The sequence below is a fragment of the Ambystoma mexicanum genome, chromosome 7p (genome assembly GCF_040938575.1).
Source record: "Ambystoma mexicanum isolate Mex_15411 chromosome 7p, UKY_AmexF1_1, whole genome shotgun sequence".
NCBI classification, from domain to species: Eukaryota; Metazoa; Chordata; class Amphibia; order Caudata; family Ambystomatidae; genus Ambystoma; species Ambystoma mexicanum.
Genome location: NC_090939.1, coordinates 460,442,917 through 460,462,786, shown reverse-complemented (window position 1 = coordinate 460,462,786; position 19,870 = coordinate 460,442,917). Strand labels below are relative to the sequence as shown.

Here is a 19,870-nt window from a genome sequence, read left to right as displayed (position 1 = left end):
CATTATTCAAGATGATAAAGATGCCATGTGTCAGTCTTTACAGTCTGGCTTAGAAACAGCGGATTGTGCTAGTCGTGACATGGTGGCAAGTGCTGTCACAAGAAGGTTTGCGTAGTTGCGCAAATCTGGTCTTGCCCTAGACGTGCAAGCAAGACTGTTAGATATGCCATTCGATGGCTCGCAGCTTTTTGGCTCAAAAGCCAATGAAAGCTTGTAAAAACTGCAAACTTCTAAAACAGCAGAGAAATCATGGGAGCTGCGATTCGCTGGCCACAGCAGGTTAATTCGGCGACTCAGAATTGGAGAGACAGGTCCTTTTGTTACTACACTTCAGTTGGAAGGGCGAGAGGGGAATTCTCTCAGAAGGGACAGAGGAGCTACATTGTGGCTCACGAGGACGTGGGGGTAATCTCTGCTTCTTTACCGTCCACAGCAGCCACAGCACCACCAAACCTCTCTGAAGCCTCAGTCCACAGAACTGCGGTGTGAGGCAGGCTGACACAGCATTTGGAAGAATGGCAAAGCATTAGTTCTGATACTTGGGCCCCGTAAACAGTAGCCCGGGGTTACGGTCTTCCATTTTTGAGGCCTCCAAATTCCCTGCCAAGCGGGCATTCCTTGAACGATCCAGATCTGCTCTTCTTACAGGAGGTTATTACTGTTAAGGTGGTCCGAATCAATAACAAATAACAAGACAAACTCAAGTAAATTGAGTAACTACTAGTGCACGGGAACACCGAGCTTTATTCACACATGAACGCCCAGGAAAACAAACAAAAACATTCTCAGTCATCATAATACAAAATACAAGCTTTTAAATAAAAAACACATCATAAATGGTGCCATGGTTTGTGATGAGAAAACACTTTTACTCACTTAAGATATAACACCTATATGTTCTGTATGCCAAGGCTACTACTATTGGATATTCTTTAACTGATAACTCCTCCTAAGTTCGTCCTACTAAACAATAGGTCTCATTACAACTTTGCCGGTCCGGAAACAATGATGGCGGTAAGCTTACCTCCACCGTTGTTTCTGGACCGGCAAAGTACAAGTCTGCGGCCTGCTGCCGTTCCGTCCGCCAGGTCTACCCTGTCGGGCGGAATGGCACCCGGCCGTAGGCGTTCATGGAAGCTTCCTAGCTTAACAGTGCTGGTGCTTACATGGTCACCAGTCCCATTGAGTCCTACGGGACTCAAATGGGAATGGGGATTAATAATTGCCGCCGCCTGACTTACCGGCTGTAATGCCCCGGTTATTCCGGCAAGTCAGGCAGCAGTAATCCATTATGGGTCCGGCGGCTACCTGCCGGTTTTTTCGGCACGGTTTCCGCCAGACTCATAATGAGGGCCAATGTTACATTTCATACTATCAATTCATTGTTTGGCTCTATACTACGGTAGCCAACCTACCAGACAACATTCTAATTGGTTAGTAATTTGCTCATCTGACCTTGGGCACTTTAATGCGATGCCAGGGTGCGTGGTGAAGAAGGGAAGATGAACAGACCATTATGATTCAGTTTAAAGAAGGTAATCCCTTCTCAGTCCTAAATCTGAGACCATCTCTGCCAATCTGTATGTGCTCTTGGCGTGTCATCCCTGTGTCTGGATGTACCAAGTTAGTAGCAGGTGCACTATCTATTTGAGCCTGAAATAAATGATCACTGCTCTGATGACATGGTAGAGGAGCACTGTTGATAACCAATTTTAATCTATTTATTGAGTTTTCTTGCTAGTTTAGCCTGTGTCTGCTGCACTGTGTGTTTATTCATTAGTAGGCCGCATGGCACGGAAGCAATGTACACCTGGACATCAAGGCTATCTGCGCTTTCCCACTGCTACTAATAAAAAAGAATTAACTTTATAGTTGCATGCTGTGTGCTTCTGGAGAATGTTATCTAGTGTGGTATTGATTCCCTTTTGGGGGGGGGCCTTCCTTACTGGCCTTGATGCCTGAACGTGCGTCCGAACATCGTGGGGCTTGGGATGTGTGCAAAGCAGTTTGATGTCAGGATTCAGTATTTCCAAATAAAGGTCTTTCAAAGATCTTTCTAAAAATGGCGGTTCTCTGGTTCAATCTCTGCCACGCTAATGTTCTTTGTGTCTCATGCATTGTATGGCGCCATACATTATTCCCTACACATGTATTCTGCATCCCTACCTACACCCATCTTTGTTACTTGTCTAACCCTATCTGTGTATTCTGCAACCTTTCCTTAAACGTATGCGTGTACTTTACCTCTCACCCTTCTTGTGTGGCGCAACCTATTCTACTCTATGTGGCAGTTGCATTATCGCTAATGTTTGAACTGGCTATTTACAGGTTACTTGTCAGCTTGTACCTTAATAGTAATTTGCATTTATATAGCGCTACAAACCCTCGGGCATCTGAGCGCTGCTTATTATTACCCACAGTGTGTTGCCCCTCTGTGAACATCTGGTGGCGGGACCAAACTGTATTGATTTTATCTGCATTGTTACATTATCCTGTTAGGGAAAAGTGCAATAGAGTGGAGAGCTCAGCATATTCTGCAGATGGTCATGAAGTTTCAGAATGACCAACGTCTACCAGCCTTGGATTTTCTGAGGTTTATCGGTCTCATGGCATCCTGCATTTTTTCGGTGCCAGAGGCCCGCCAGAGGATGAGATCCCTTCAGTGGGTCCTCAGATCTCAATGTTCACGGTTCTCCAGCAGCATGACAAACCTTCTTAAGGTCCTGAGCAAGGTTGTGCAGGTTCTCCTGTGGTGGGCCTACAAGTAGAATGTGTTGAAGGCAGAACCTTTTGCCAACCGTGGCCGGAGATGACCGTAGTCACGGACAACTCGCTCTTGGATTAGGGAGCTCACATGAACGATCTGGCAATCAGCGGTCATTCGTCTCTATCTAATCCTGTTAGAGCTGAGGGCAATCAGACTAGCGCTGATGGCCTTTCTGCCCTCTGCACGGGGAGGAATGTCCTGATAATGACAGACAGCACAGTGGCCATGCATTACCTCAACCAGAGAGGAGGTATAGGGTCACTTCCACTGTGCAGAAAGGCAATTCAGCTCTGGTTTTGGGCACTTCAAGAAGGAATCTCTCTGTCAGCTGTTCATCTGGCCAGAGAAGAGAACACGGTGGCTGCCATTCTGAGCATCTACCAAGAATGGCGGTTGGCTCAGGAAGTCCTTCAAGAGATCTTCACCATCAAGTAGATCAGTTTGTGTCCAGTGTCAACAGGAAATGTGACCTGTTCTGCTCTGGGGAATTTATTCAGAGAGGAGCTTTGGGGGACGCGCTCGTGGTGGACTGGGAATTTCCAATTCTGTACGCGTTCCCGCCGGTCTCCATCATTCCTCATGCCATCAGGAGGTTGTGGAAGTTAGGGAAATCCATGATCCTAATTGCTCCTGATTGGGCCAGGAGAACGTGGCACCCACAAACTTCTGGACATGTCCATCTGCCCTCCAATTCGTCTTACTCAAGAGGAAGGTTGCATTTTCCACCCAGAAATCAAAACTTTGAACCTTCATGCCTGGTTTCTGAAAGGATAAGATGCAGAGATTTGGATCGCCAGGAAGACATAATGGAGGTGTTTCATTCGGCAAGAAGGCCGGCAACAAAAACTCTACACCACTGCCTTTGGAACATGTTTTGTAGCTGATGTAGAGATAAGAAAATAGATCCTTTCACTTGCATTACACATATTGTGTTATCTTTCTTGTTGCATTTAGCCCATCAAGGGATAGAGTTTTCCACTGCAAAGGGCTATTTGGCAGTGCTCTCCTTCTTTAAGCGCACGACTGAGCAAGGTTCTTACTTAAATTGCCTATTGTTATCCAGTTTCTGAAAGGTTTAACTAATATCTTGCCACCGGTTCCCTTTATCGTTTCGGTTTGTGACCTTTATTTGGTGTTAAACTACTTGATTGGAAGCCCTTTTGATCCGCTTCATTTGTGTCCTCTTAGAATGCTGACTTTGAAGGCTGTCTTTCTGACAGTGATCACCTCTGCTCGCCGGGTGAGCAAGCTTCAGGCCTTGAGTTGCAGACCACTGTTTACCATCTTCTATAAGGCCAAAGTTGTTTTATGTATTCGTCTTTCATTTTGCCAAATGTGGTATCAGAATGTCATCTAGCACAAAAAATTGTCTTGCCATCTTTCTATCCACCTCTGCATCCTTAAACGGTTGAAGAAAGACTTCATTTGGACCCCAAGAAAGCGTAGAGCTTCCATATTTGTGGGCTCGCTAAACTGAGACCGGATGATCAGCACTTTGTGGGATATACTGGGCGTAGGTTAGGACAAGCCGTCACTAAACAGACTCTGTCTCGGTGGATCATTTTATGCATTACGGAGGGTTCCAATTTGGCTGGCAAAGCGGCCCCTGATGGTCTGAAAGCACACTCCACAAGAGGAGTAGCTACTTCCTTGGCTCTACAAAGAGTTGCTGGTGCAGGACATTTGCAGTGCTGCGACTGGGTCTTCGCTGCACACCTTTACAATTCATTACTGCCTTGATTCTGTATCGGGCCAGGAGGCTAAATTTGGCAAGGCTGTTCTTCACAGCGTAAATCAAAAGTAAATTCTCCTTTCCCACCTCCACCTGCATACTGCTGTGGGAGTCTATCAAAGATGAGGAATATGTGGGAGGACACAATCCATTAAAAGAAAAAATGACTTACCCATGGTAATGTTCTTTCTATTGGATTTTCCTTCCATGTATTCCTCATCACCCTCCCAACCTGCCCCTCTATCCTTGGATGAATTTGCGTTTTGTTACACCTTTCTCTCTTTCAACGTTTGGTTTTGTCACCTTCGAGACCGATGTGTAAAGGAAAAGGAGGAAAAACATGAACTGAGGCAACGGGCGCCGCATGTGCTACTTATACTAGTGTCGATGTCACAGCCGAGAGCAGTATGGAAGCAGTCAAGGGCCACGAGTCAACGGCGCCCTCTACTGATGAAAAAGGTTTCCAGAGATGCAAAGCAGAATATGAATATATCAAAGAGGAGGAATACCTGAAAGGAAACTCCAGTAGAAAGAACATTACCAGGGGTAAGTAATTTGTTCTTCTCTCCTACACCTGGATCCTAGTGACAGGCATTGAGGAGTTCCTTCTGTTGATGATCTTCCTGGGGACTTGTGGCTTTTAGTTTGGTCTCTAATGCTGATAAAGTCAAAATCTCCCTTTCTTTTGCTATCCCTTCTACCTTTTATTATATTTTATATTCTTAGCATGTGTCTGTTAAGTAGAGAGTAAGGAATTTGGCCTGAATGAAGACAAAAGTGTAGAGCCCTCCTACCTCCCCAGACCCACTTGTTCCCTCCGTGCCTCTGGTTCAGTCAAATCTAAACTTGATGTAGACCGTCTTCAAAGATTACTTTTTTGGATGATGATTTACATTATTTAATCACAGTGAGACTGTATTTATTAATGTTTTTGTTAGCAGGAAGGAAATAGAGATCCAGATGAAGCTTACCAATTGTGGCTTCGGAGAAAACAGATTGACCAACTAAGAGAAAAGCAGTTAGAACAACTAAAGAAAGAAGAGGAAGAAGCAGACCCTGGGCACAGGACATCGGAGCGTGACCAAGCTTTCAAACAGTAAGTTGCATTTGTACAGTATTGAAATCATACCTTGGTAGTGAGGAAGGCTATGGTGTTCTAGTAATTTATTACATTTTTGGTATAATGCCTCATGTTTGTTCCAGCTGCTACAGATCATTTGTGGATGTAATAATCAAAACACTGCCCAAAGGTAGACAAGTCTGTATGAAGTAGAAGTAAAGGCCATTCGTACCATTAACAGTTTGTTGCATTTTAGAGAACCGCTGAAAAAGTATCTATTTTCAGATTGTCTTTACATAGTGTATATTTTTCTATGACCTTTGTTTTATACACGCTACGTACATCATCTGTTTAATATGATTTATGCTTCATCCATACCATAAATAAAAAATACATAAATTGGGTTTGGATATCTCTTCTTTGGCTGCTAGGGTCAGGGAGCAAGGCTTTAAGCTCGGAATACCTCTCAAAATATAGTTCAAGTACTTTTTCATGCACAGGTGGACATGCCACATTATGGTTGTTTTCTCCTTTTCTCAAGCATGGGGTCTGGCATGGATTCACATGCTCATGAATATTCACCATCGTCAGGCGGGGAATCCTAAAAGATAAACTGTTTCACTTTCACTTACAAACTGTATTTCTCCTTTAAACCAATCACTGTCCCCTGTGTCATACTGCCCCCACCCAATGACAGTCATCTCCCTAAGCCCCTCCTCTGGCAACCATCTTCAGATTTTTACCACACGCTTCAGTGTTGGGAGTCCTCGAGTTTGCTGTTTGAGCTACTTCTACGTTGTTTCGAGTTTTTCGACGGAAAAAGGTTCTATTTTTGATTCTGGTGTGCTCTTTTCTCCATCCATCTGCCGACAACAGTGACCCGTTGTCGATGAATTTCAGCGCCCCTCAAGGGCAAAGATTCTAGAAAGCCATTGGGCCTACTTCGTGCCCTCCCACCATGATGAAGGAGAAGGAGGGAAGGTCCTCCATCAAGCCTTGCACCAAATGCGGGCTACAGAATGTGTTTGCGGAAGACCAGCACCTGCAATGCCTCTACTGCCTGCATCCAGACCACAAGGAAGTGGAGTGCGAGATATGCGTTGGGTTCTCCAAGAAGCTGACAAGGGACAGGCACAGCAGACTGGCGGTGTGGCTTAACGCCAAGGCCTCTGACCTGTTCTCCAAGCAGGGTCATGCCTCACCCAGGACCGGCCGGTCCGAGGAACGGTCTTCTAAGTCCTTTGAAGGTGCCTCATCTGTGGGGGCCCAAGACAAGGCCAAGAACGGCAAGTCTGAGTGTACGGGTTCGCAGCGGAAGCGGGTCCCAAGGTGGCTAGGGCGTGAAAAACATCACCCTCCACCTACATTGCCAGCTGGCAATCAAGCTTCTCCTTGAAAAGGAAATCTACCCCGGCTAAACTGCAGGAGAAATCTGAGAAGCCGCAGACAGAGGAGAAGGCGGCTGAACAGCCCGTGCAGGCCCAATCGGCACAGGCTAAGACTTCATTGGCGACGGAGTTGGCAGCTGCTGCTACCACGATGACTAAGGGCGCTGACCTTGCAAAGGTTACCCTGCAGTGCAGAAGGTATCCCTGCCTCCAATGCGTGACTTTGGGAAAGTCTGCTGGCATGCCAGAAGGGGGGAAACCGGCTCAGGCCCTGGTTGAAGACCCTCAGGGGGGACAAAAGGGAGGGGGCGAGGAGGCCAAGAAATAGTCCTCCCGGGCCGTGGCCCAAGCTATGGAGGTCTCGTCCGCAGACGATGAATACCAGGAGTCCCTACACACAGTCCACAAGGATGTTGAATAGGACGATCACGACGATATTGCAGAGCCTAGTTTTCTGGCCTTGCCATCTCAGCTGAGGGACATTTCCTTGGAAATCCTGTCGACTCTGCACACCTTGGTGTCAGAGATCCAAAGGAGGATACCCCGCCACGGCTCTTATGGTCTCCCAGGTCCCTGATTAGCCTCCAGTGAAGAAGAGGAAGCATAATCTGACATCCCCATTTCAACATCCACGTCGGGCATCTTCTCCCTCAACAGACCCAGACACGGGGATGGATACGGCCACATCGATGGATGACGACTATGATATTGCCGCAGTGGACGGCTAGTCTCCGCATTTGGATGCTCCACATAGGCTGTCCCCACTGGATGAGGTGGGATTGTTCTATTCCATGATCTCCAGAGCCTCTGAGCTATTCCAGCTTGTGCCCGAGGAAACCAAGAAGGAGGGTTTATTGTATCAGAGGCGCGAGGCCAAGAGGAAGATGATCATGGCGGTGCCCAATCTGGACGACATGTGGGAAAAGGGCCTGGCCCTCATGAAGAACCCTTGCACGGCACCAGCCAAACAGGATAGGCTGGAGAAGAAGTATGGGCTACCGGACTCTGCACCCAAGTGCCTCAGGTCTCAGCCATCGCCGGATTCGGTGGGATCGGTGGCCGCGATGAAATGGTATGCCACCCCGTCCTTGTCCTCTTTGGTCCTTGCGGACAGCGAGGGGAAGAGAATGGATGCCATGGGGACAGAAGGTGATTTACACCGTGACATCCACTATCAAGGTGGCCAGCGCACTGGGGAGCCTAGCCAGGTATGACAGGGAGCTGTGGTACAAGCTGGGGTCTATTCTGGAGTACCTCCCCCACGATAAGAGAATGGAGCCACTCACTCTCTTCCAAGAAGGGGAAGTAGTGTCTGATCACACCATTACAGTGGTGTTGGAGGTCGCAGGCACGAGGTTCTGGCAGATGGAGAACAGTGTCTGCCTTCATCACCAAGGCTGGATTTCCATCAGGAGGTCCAAGCAAAGGTACTGGACATGCCCTTCGACTGCAAAATTTGATTTGGGAAGGTCGTTGATAAGTCCCTACAGGCCATGATATGATATGGCATTTATAAAGCGCCTATATACAAGTGTTTCAAGGCGCGATGAGGCAAGGGAGGGGGGAACAGAGGGAAGACCGAGACAACGATCTTACTAGGCCAGGTGACATTGAGATCGCGCAAGTGCAGGGGAAGGGGAAAAGTGCTGGTGGGAAGGGCAGTGCAGTACATGAGATTGACAGTAAAAATAAATGGAATAAATAAAAGCAATAAGTAAAAGTGCAGCCAGCTGGTGGCAAGTGCAAGGGTAAGTGCAGACATCAGGTGTCGAGTGCTGGTAGGGGACTGTAGGGGCACAGAAAACAGTCCCTAAGTGCGGGGGTTGCCAGGGAGGCAGTACAGTTGTTCAGCTGGTGGGGGAGGGGACCTGAGCCCAACATCAGAGGGTAGCCAGGTGACCAGTGCAGTATCTGTTTCAGCCAGGAGTTCAGCAGGGGAGAGGAGGAGAGAAAGCAGAAGCAAAGAGGAAGGTTTTGAGGTGCTTCTGGAACTGGAGATGGTTCTCCTCAAGTTTCTGGGATGCAGGTAGGCTGTTCCAGAGGGAGGCCCCAGCCGAAGAAAGAGATCTACCACCAACTCGTTGCTTGGAGAAGCGACTGACCCTGAGGGAGTTGGAGGCGGATGAGCGAAGAGCTCGAGACAGAAGATATTAAGGAAGAGAGAGTTGAAGGTATTTAGGCCCCCGGCCCCAGAAAGCCTTCTGGACAATGCAGAGGGTTTTGAACTTGATCCTCGCAGCCACTGGGAGCCAGTGCAGAGATGTCAGTCGTGGAGAGATACGATTCCTGGGCTTGAGGCGAAGGACAAATCTTGCAGTTCTCTTCTGGATGAGCTGCAGAGGGTGGCGATTTAGAAAGAGGCTGTTGCAGTAGTCCAGCCTACAGAGAACCAGAGCTCTGGAGACGGTGAGCTTCTGGTGGGAGGAAAGGAAGAATACCTCTGAGGAGGTGAAGCTGGTAGTGTGACTTCTTAGAGACGTCAGAGATGTGAGGAGAGAAGGAGAGTGTGGAGTCGAAGATGACCCCGAGGTTTTTAATCTCGCAGGTGGGAGCAGGGAGAAGGCCAAGAGAGGCCGGTCAGAGAGTGCCAGAAAAGGAGGGAGCGGGTGTGCCGATGAGGAAAATCTCGGTCTTGCTAGCATTAACATAGAGATAATTGGCAGCACACCACTCCTGGATAGCAGATAGTCAGAGATGAGAGAAGGAGAGGAAGTGGAGCAAGGGTGCCTGAAATTCAGTTAAGTGTCATCCGCATAGCACTGAAAGTTGGGGCAGAGAACGGCAATGCAGTGGGCAAGATGTGCCAGGTATTGGTTGAACTGCCAGGGAGAAGGTTTAAACCCCTGGGGAACACCACAGATGGAGATGGAGCTGGAGGAGAGGAAGGACCCAAGTTGGACCTGGGAGGTTCGATCAGAGAGGAAAGAGGTCAGCCAAGCCAGGGACTGATCGGTAATACCCAGGTTATCACAGAGATGGTTGAGCAGGATGGCATGGTTGTCCGTGTCAAAGGCAGAAGAGAGATGAAGTAAGATGAGGACATAGGGTGTTGGAATCGAGGTTGGAGAGCAGGTCTTCAGAGATGTTCAGGAGAGCAGTTTCCGTGCTTCTGGCATCTCTGAAGCCAGACTGTTGGTCGTGGAGACAACCAACAGATTCAGTGTGAAGATGAAAGCAGATACGGAGACAGAGCAGCAGCATCGCTCTTCTTTTCACTCCTCCAGGGGAATGTCGAGCAGGTCTTTGAAAGGTTTCTCTGCTCTGTAACATCAACCCTCCAGATCCATAACTCGGGAGGCCTATAGAGGCTGTTCGCAGGCCTATGGTAACGGAGGACAGCGTCGCCGGCACGGCAAGATGCCGGCGCCGAAGCAGGCCTGAACCAACCAGGACGTCAGCCCCTCACTCGTGCACTCCGGTGGGAGGTCAGCTGATGAAGTTTGTCAGCGAGTGGAAGAAGATCACCACCGACAGATGGGTGCTGGATGCTCTTGCCCAGGAACACACTCTGGAGTTTCAACACAGGTGTCCGCAGATCCAACCCGTTACCCGTCAGGAGCAGCACATCCCTCAGCAAGAGCACGATAGAGCTAGTTCCCCAATGACTCCAGGGCTCCAGAGTCTATTCCAGATACTTTCTGGTCAGAAAAAAGACTGGGGGCTGGAGGCCTATCCTAGACCTACGATGTCTCAACAAATATTTAAAGTCCCAAAAGTTCAGGATGGTCACATTTCAGCACGTGCTCGGCCAACTGGAAAATGGAAACTTCTTGACTTCAGTGGACTTGGAGGACGCCTATTTTCACACCCCCATTCACAAGAAACATCAAATGTTTTGACGCTTTGTAGTGCAGGGAAAGCACTACCAGTTCAAGGCTCTACCCTTCGGCTTAAAGTCGGCCTCCAAGGTGTTCACAAAGTGCCTGGCTCTGGTGGCGGCCTATCTGCATCTACAGGGCATACATGTATACCAATACCTGGACGACTGGCTCATTTGTGTCTGCTTGCGGGAGCTGGATGTCGGACATACATATATACCAATACCTGGACGACTGGCTCATTTGTGTCTGCTTGCGGGAGCTGGATGTCGGACACACAGAGACTACTGTCCAGCTTCTGACAGATCTAGAATTCTACATCAACTTTCTGAAGTCCTGCTTAAAACTGTCGCAGAATGCACTGTTCCTAGGCACCAGGCTCAATATGGTGTCTTGCCTGGCGTCGCCTTCGGAAGAGAGGGTAACATCCATTCAGGGGAAGGTGCAGCAACTGTCATCGACGAAGACCGCCATGGTGCGAGCCATCAAGTCGTTGCTGGGCATGATGTCGTCCTGCATCTGCCTCTGCAGATTGCAAATGCGACCCCTTCAGGAGTTCCTGGATACAGGTGTATGGACGATGAGTTCAGATGGGGGATAAGGTGGTGACGGGTCACCACGGATGCCTCCCTGGAATGCTGGGGAGCCCACACCGGACGTCTACACGCAAGAGGTCTGTGGCTGCTGCAGGAGAAGGATATCCCTATCAACATACTGGAGCTACGGGCAGTGTTCTGCGCACTCAAATCGTTCTTTCTGTCTCTGAAGGGCAGGGTGGTGAGGATCTTCACGGACAACACCACCACCATGTTCTACATCAGGAAACAGTGGGGCTCTCGATCCCCGGCGCTCTCCAAGGAAGCGCAGGACTTGTGGCGCTGGGCCGTCGGACAAGGAATGTTCCTCATCACATTTCACCTGGTGGGAGTCAAGAACTCCATCGCAGGCTCCCTCAGCAGGGGATTGCGCTCCTACCACGAGTGGGAACTTCGGCAGGATCAGGCGGACTGCATCTTTATCAAGTGGGGCAGACGCCAGATGGATCTGTTTGCAATGGCGACAAACTCCAAATGCCAGAAGTTTGCCAGCAGGTTCCAACAACCGAGGAGCCAGGGGGACGCATTCTCCTTCCTATGGGAAGGGCTGTTACTGTATGTGTTCCCTCTGTTCCCTCTCCTGCTACGAGTCATCAACACACTGAGACAGTGTCACTGCAGGATGATACTTAATGCCCTGGGGTGACCGACACCAGGTCACCAGGAAGATCTTCACTTTGGTCCCACCCACTCGTCAAGGAGTTTCTCAAAGGACTTTTCCCACTGGTGAAGGCTACTGCCCTGGCGTGGGAACTCAACGTGGTTCTGACGAGGCTCATGGGGGCCCACTTTGAGCCTCTGCATCAGGCCCCGCTCAAGTTTCTCGTGTGGAAAATGTCTTTCCTTGTGGCCATCACCACTGCCACTAGGGTAGGTGAGATACAGGCCGTATCCTGCAAGCAACCATACCTGACATTCCACAAATCGAGTGTGGTGCTGCGCCTTCAATCCTCCTTCATGCTGAACATTCTGTCCGAATTCCACCTCAACAAGCCTTTGGTGTTGCCTGTTTTTTTCCTGAAACTTTCGTTGCCGGCGGAAAAGGCCTTGCACTCACTGGATGTTGCTGAAGTTCTATGTGACACGCACAAAGAGTTTTCGGAAATGTCTTCACAGCTGTTGATGAACTTTGGTCATGTGAACCATGGGAAGGCCTTGTCTAAGGCTTGCATTTCAAGATGGCTCGATGGCTGCATCACGCACTGTGATCGGCTGGCTAACCGACCGCTGCCGTCCAAGAGCCCACTCCACCAGAGTGATTGCTGCGATGACGATGTTCCTGTCTAGTGTGCCCCTGCTCGACATCTGCAGGGCTGCTATGTGGAGGTCCACGCTCACCTTCACGAAATGCTACTGCAGCAACAGGGATTTCAGAGAGGAGTCCAGAGTCGGCTAAGCAGTGCTACGCAACCTGTTTCCTTGAGGTGAGTCTGTTCCAGGGGTAAGTGTAATTGCTTCTGTTGAGCCTTGCCACCTCCCATGGTTGTGTAATTTTGTACTGCTATGTATTCGTTATTCATGAGCATGTGAATCCATGCCAGACCCCAGGCTGGCGAAGGTTTAAGTTACTTACCTGTAACTATTGTTCCCCAGCATGGATTCACATGCAAACCCTTCCTCCGACCCCTCTCCCGCTCTACTGGATCATACTGCCACTTTACGCGATTACCAAATCTGAAGATGGCTGCCAGAGGAGGGGTTTAGGAGAGGACCGTCATTGGATGGGGGCAGTATGAACCAGAGGATAGTGATTGGTTTAAAGGAGAAATACAGTTTGTAAGTGAAAGTGAAACTGTTTTTCTTTTACTGAGGATTCCCAGCCTGGAATATTCACGAGCATGTGAATCCATGCTAGACCCATGCTGGAGAACAATAGTTACAGGTAAGTAACTTAAACCTTATCAACTGTCGATGGTTAGGACTATTGGGCCGCACCATACGTGTTCCCCATAGATGTTTTTATCGGTGCATAGGGGAGTTTTGATTTAAGTTTAGGATTTATAATGCAGAAAACACTGAGACAGTGTACTGGGAAGAATGCACTGCATCTATGTGCAGATGTGATGAGAAAAGTGAGACATAAAGGCCAGAATTAATAAGCAAAATTTAAATGAAGAGAAAAGATTTTAAGTTCCTGAAAAAGAACAACAAAAAAGTTCCCAAAGTGAGGGAACTTGCATCCCCTGCACACTATCAAGGGCTAAAAAAGCCAACTATTCAATGGGCCTAATTACAAGTTTGCCAGTACAGTAACAACGGTACAGGTAAGCTTGCCGGTACCATTGTTACTGTACCGGGAAACTACGAGTTCTGTGCGCGGGTGCCTTTACGCCCGCTAGGTCTGACCTGGCGGGCGGACCGGTGCCCGCGAGTAGAGCATGTCGGATGCACCAGCACCATTCTGAATGGTGCCGGTGCATCCGGCCTCCCCATTTCCATTGAGCCCTCTGGTGCTCAATGGGGATGGGGAGCATGTTTTACAAGTGCCTGGGAATGGGCAATTACCGGGTCCGGTGGGGCCGTAATGACCCGGTAATTGCCCATTCCCTTGTTTGTTTAAATCCAAATGCCAAGTGAAACACAAAAGGAAGGAAGGAACTGTTGTGTTACTGTTGAAGCAGAACCTGGCTATTGAATGGAACTTTGTGTTGCCTTTAAACTAGAACTTGACTATTGAAAATAACATTGTCAATTGGAACATTTATTTGGAAAATCCTCCATTAACCCTGGGGAAGGGGATCTTACCCTACTTACCAGGATATTTGCCTAAAAAATTGTGTTGAAGTTTAACTGTTATTTTGTTGAGTTTGCACAGCCATATAAATACTTGTATTTTGTTGTATGTATAAGTGTGAGGGACATACACCTTTTTGTTAGTATTTTCCTTTAGTCTAAGTTTTTCAGGCAGTGATATCCACGTTAGGTTAGGGAAAATGAGGCGTCTATCACGCCCTTATAAGTTAATAAATCAGCTATTTGTGAAAAACCTTTAACAAATTGTCCGCCCCACATTTCTGACTTCTCGCCGTACTCAATATATATTTTGTCAGAGCATCTGGGGAATAAAACAAAGGGAAATTAAAAAGGATATTGGGAAAAGTGGTTGTACATTGCACTAGAGGAGGCAAAAGAAAATGAAGGCCTCATCTTGTAATTCTTAAGGGAACCCGTTTTTAGAGAATCTGCAGAATAAGCAAACATTCTTAAAGAAATTGATCTAAATTCTGGAACCCTAAGGGTACAAACAAAGGAGTAAATTACCTCAGTATGTCATACCAATGCAATGGGCCTCATTACGAGGTCAGCGGTAACCTGCCGGTGCCACTTGTGGGTTGCCGCCGACCCCGAAACACTGAATCCGTCACCTGACTTCCAGGTGCCACTGGGACATAACATTCCCGGCAGAGTGGGAAGCCAGGCGGCAGATTCGGTATCTCCCCATTCCCGTGGAGTCCCATAGGACAATCCATGAGAGTGGGCATAGGGAAGCACAGCTGCTAACAGTGCCGGTGCTTCCGTGACGACTCTGCCTACCGGAGCTGAGGCACGCGGCAGTTTCAGACCTGCTGGCCGCTAAGGCCCCTGCAGACAGACACGTAGTCTGGCGGTCCGGAAACAAGTGTGCCAGTGAGCTTACAGGCACCCTTGTTTCTGGAACGCAAGACTCGGAATGAGGGCCCAATTTGTTGATATCCTTAAACATTTATTAAGTAGGCATGGATAAGGTCTCCCCTCAATTCAGGTGTCCTTAAAAATTCAGATTGGGCAAAATAACCCAACGTCTGGACACTAAGGTCCTGAACAAGTCAGTGGTGTTGTAATCTCTACAAATGAATAGAAAGTGATCTGTAAGAAAAATGCCATTGGCTTGTTTTAAGGTAGTGCAACAGTGTTAGTACAGTGTGCATGTGTTCCAAGCATACTTACTGGGATTGAAAATGAAGCTACAACAGAAATTTTCTTCTCCATGCCTCTCGTGACTGAATTCGAGTAGCCCTGAAAGCGGGATTAAAAATGGCTGCTATTTATGTCGGCGTGCCAATTAACGTGATGATGTCATAGCGATGCATGGGGCTGACATCACAAAGTAAATATTATGAGCGCGGCCAGTCACGGCTATTGTAAGTCAGCCATATTATTTAAATGTGAGGAGTCATTATATTGTACAGCCCCGAAAATGCTTTATCAGAAAGTCGCGGCAAAAGGACAACAGCCGCATTGATATGTAATGAAATATCAGTTTATTCAGATATAAGCTGTGTGTGGCTATATGGCAATTAACAACTGTATGCAAGTAATGAATCTTAAGGTGAAAACCGTGAGGTTGACGCACCCGTGTGAGGTGTATATTAGGATGAACCTCAGGAGGGTGTATGGTACAGCAAGAAGAAGCTTTGTGGGTGTGAAATTGCAAATGGGTAGAAAACCAAAATGTATAAAATAGATGCAGGTCTACGTGAAAAAATTGACCTGGGTGAATGATCAAGCTTATGATAGAGCCAACAGTAGTTTGGAGGCAACGAAACACTTGCTCATTGAGCGTACAACCTCTTTGGCCAAATGATCAGGCTCACGGTGGAACAGAGAAGACATTTGTCACATATAGGCCTACTTGCTCATAGAATGTACAATCTCATATGCTGACAAAGTATGAGGATTTCTTTTCCCCCACTTAGCAAGCCCCGCCCAGCTGGTGCCTTCCTGGTTGCCGCTCTCTTTCCCTACTTAGCAAGACCCGCTCACCTGGTGCCTTCCTGGTTGCCGCTCTTTTTCCCTACTTAGCAAGCCCGCCCAACTGGTGCCTTCCTGGTTGCTGCTCTTTTTCTGGTGCCTTGCAAGGTGCCGCTCTTTTTCCCTACTTAAGGAGACCTCCAGCCTCTCTTCCTTTGCAGATGGGGAGCAGGTACACGTGGATCTATGTCACCTAGCCTGAGCCCCGCCCACCTGGTGCCTTCCTAATAATTTCTCACATGCCAAACCCGAAGTGTCTATACATGCTTGACTAAATGATCAAGGTAACTCTGTACAGTCAATAATGGTATTTATGATATGATAGTGGATCTAGGTCACCTGGCATACCTGGTGCCTTGCAAGGTGCCGCTCTTTTTCCCTACTTAGGGAGCCCTCCTGCCCCTTTTCCTTTGCAGATGGGAAGCAGGTGAAAGTGGATCTAGGTTACCTGGCCTAAGCCCTGCCCACATGGTGCCTTCCAGGTTGCTGCTCTTTTTCCCCACTTAGCAAGCCCAGCTCAGCTGGTGTCTTCCTGGTTGCAGCTCTTTTTTCCTACTTAAGGAGCACTGCATCCTCTTTTCCTTTGCAGATGGGGAGCAGGTGCAAGTGGATCTAGGTCACCTGGCCTGAGTCCCGCCCATGTTCTTAGCCCTGCCACTTCCTTCCTGCTCTTAACTCTTAGATCAAGGGCGTCTCTCGCCCGGGTGTCCGAAGTGAAGGGCAGACAAAGTAAAGGGCAATTCCTGTTTGGACCAGGAGGACCCAGGGCCCAACCCCCTGCTCAGACAGCAGGTAAGCATGCACCAACATGTGTTTACTCCCTGTGTCCCCACAGGCCAACCCCACCCCCTCCGGTCCCCCGTGATGTTCCCTTGTGCCACCCACCCTTCTCACACACAGCTGTTGCCTGTTTTGCTTGATTCTTCTACCCTGCTCCGCCCCCTCCAGCCTACGTCTGCAGGAGTCTGTCCTGATACATTCTGGTTTCACCATCACCGTCTTGTGGCCAATGGTGGATTTGACGTTTATTGACTTAATTGATTCACGATGCGTCACCTTTTCTCAACTCTCATGCTGGACTTCCTTTGCATCGGTGGCCCTGAATCATGCTGTTCCCATTTTCATCTTGTATCCTGGCTTGCAACATTATGTGTTACTACTGACTTCTGCAATTGTATTTGCTCTCCCCTCTTGCTTCTCCACTCTTTTTGACTGCTTTGTCTCTGTTCTCTCCTCCTCTCCCTTTCTCTCTTTTCTCATCTCCTCCCTTTACTTTCTTCTATGCACTTAGTCTATGTGAATTGTCCGGGGACCTAGTATGATAGTAGCCTCGTCGTTCTCCTCCCCCTCGCCTTACTTGTTCCCCTCCCCAACACTATCTGAAATGTTATCAGGCCTAGTACAATAGTTAAGTGTTTTGTTCTTCCCCTCCCTTTCTGCACGCCTCTCCCTCACCTTTTGTTTTTCTCTGGCTCTACCAGCTATGTCGTCAGGCCTAGTGCGGTAGTCGCCTGTCTGTTTCCATTTCCTTCCCACTCTTCCCCTCCCTTCCTGTGTCTTAGCTCTTGCACTATCTGAAATGTTGGCAGGCCAAGTACGATAGTTAATTTAACATCCTTACTGTTCATGGCCTGTAAGAATGTCATTGTATTTTCCCTTGTTCCCCTCTCATGCCTTGAAACGCTTTGAAACACATTGGCCCAGATTCATAGACTTCTGCGCAGAAATGGTGCAAGCGTCATGCTCCGAGAAGGAGCATGCGCTAGCCGTAGCCCAGAGAAACAATTGCACGGCACGCGTATTCATGGATTTCCCAAGGCATCAGTAGCCGTGGCGCAAGGAACAACAAGCTGCGCCAGTAACGTTGCCAACACGCCCCCAGGTGCAGTAAAAAGCAAGTGAAATGCCTAACATGGTGCAAGCCCTTGCGGCATCCCTGGACCAGTTTACAGCCCCTCTAGCAAAATCAAGTCCCCACCTACACCCTCGAGAAATTGCGTGAAAACTCATTGCGTGCCTGGCCGCAGCCCAGCCAAATCATGTGAAAACTCATTGCGTACCCTGGACGCACACCAGGTAAATCGCATGAACACTAGTCACGTATGCTGGCCGCACCCTAGCCAAATCACGTGGGAAATCATTGCGTACTCTGGACGCACACCAGCCAAATTGCGTGAAAACTCATTGCATTCCCCGGACGCACACCAGCCAAATCGTGTGGAAACTCAGCGCGTACCCCAGACACACACCAGCCAAATCGCATGGAAACTCATTGCGTACCCCGGCCGCACCCCAGCCAAATCGTGTGAAAACCCTGCATGTTCCCTGGCTGCACCCCCATACCAATCTACTGGAAGCAGACCCCTCCTGACGGGACACCCCCAGCCCAGCCCCCATCACCCATGATGCCAGCATGCAGGCAGCCCCCACCACATGGGACACCCCATCACCCGTGATGCCACCCTGCAGGCAGCCCCAACCACATGGGACACCCCAGCCTCCATCACCCGTGACGCCACCCTGCAGGCAGCCCCCACCACATGGGACACCCCAGCCCCCATCACGCCACCCTGCAAGCAGCCCCCACCACATGGGACACCCCCCGCCCCAGCCCCCATCACCTGTGATGCCACCCTGCAGGCAGCCCCCACCACATGGGACACCCCCACCCCAGCCCCCATCACCCGTGATTCCACCCTGCAGGCAGCCACTACCACATGGGACACCCCAGCCCCCATCACCCGTGATGCCACCCTTCAGGCAGCCCCCACCACATGGGACATCCCAGCCCCTTCACCTGTGACGCCACCCTGCAGGCAGCCCCCACCACATGGGACACCCCAGCCCCCATCACCTGTGACGCCACCGTGCAGGCAGCCCCCACCACATGGCACACTCCCACCCCAGCCCCCATCACCTGTAACGCCACCCTGGAGGCAGCCCCTACCACATGTGACACCCCCACCTCAGCCCCCATCACCTGTGATGCCAGCCTGCAGGCAGCCCCCACCACATGGGACACCCCCACCCCAGCCCCCATCACCCGCGATTCCACCCTGCAGGCAGCCCCCACCACATGGGACACACCAACCCCTATCACCTGTGACGCCCCCTGCAGGCAGCCCCCTCCACATGGGACACCCCAGCCCCTATCGCCTGTGACGCCACCCTGCAGGCAGCCCTCACCACATGGGACACCCCAGCCCCCATCACCCGTGATGCCACCCTGCAGACAGCCCCCACCACATGGGACACCCCAGCCCCCATCACCCGTGATGCCACCCTGCAGGCAGCCCCCACCACATGGGACACCCGCACCCTAGCCCCCATCACACATGACGCCACCCTGCAGGCAGCCCCCACCACAGACACCCCAGCCCCCATCACCCGTGACACCACCCTGCAGGCAGCCCCCTCCAGATCGGACATCACCTACATGCTGACATGGTGACACATGTTCACTCCATCGATGGCGTGTCGAGCACCTTGACTGCCGTGTAGTGACACCACCCTGAACCTCCTGGTCAAAATATATCCTGCAAACAGAAACAAAAGCATACACCTGGGCCACATCCTTCAGTGTGCCAGCTGCTCAAACACAATTGCTGTCTGCAACCATATCCCAAAATACACATCACACAAGTGAATGGTAAAGTGAGGCCCTGCAGCCCATGTGACAGTCATCTCAATAATCCCCATGTAGAAATAGTCACACAGTTACAGAATTTTAAGCACCCTCAATGTGTGCCACATGAACAGATACTGCCCAGGCGTGTCA

General features: G+C 49.6%; 1 protein-coding gene across 2 annotated transcripts in view; it reads left to right on the top strand.

Annotated features, from left to right (window-relative positions):
* The window catches only part of CCDC181 (coiled-coil domain containing 181), a 472,735-nt gene that overhangs the window by 370,151 nt on the left and 82,714 nt on the right, over positions 1-19,870 (top strand). The window contains exon 5 of one of the 2 annotated variants that reach the window (XM_069636478.1): positions 5,438-5,595. In XM_069636478.1, the coding sequence (XP_069492579.1) occupies positions 5,438-5,595 (158 nt within the window). The remainder of the gene's footprint in view (positions 1-5,437; positions 5,596-19,870) is intronic. The other variant, XM_069636479.1, reaches the window with a different exon arrangement.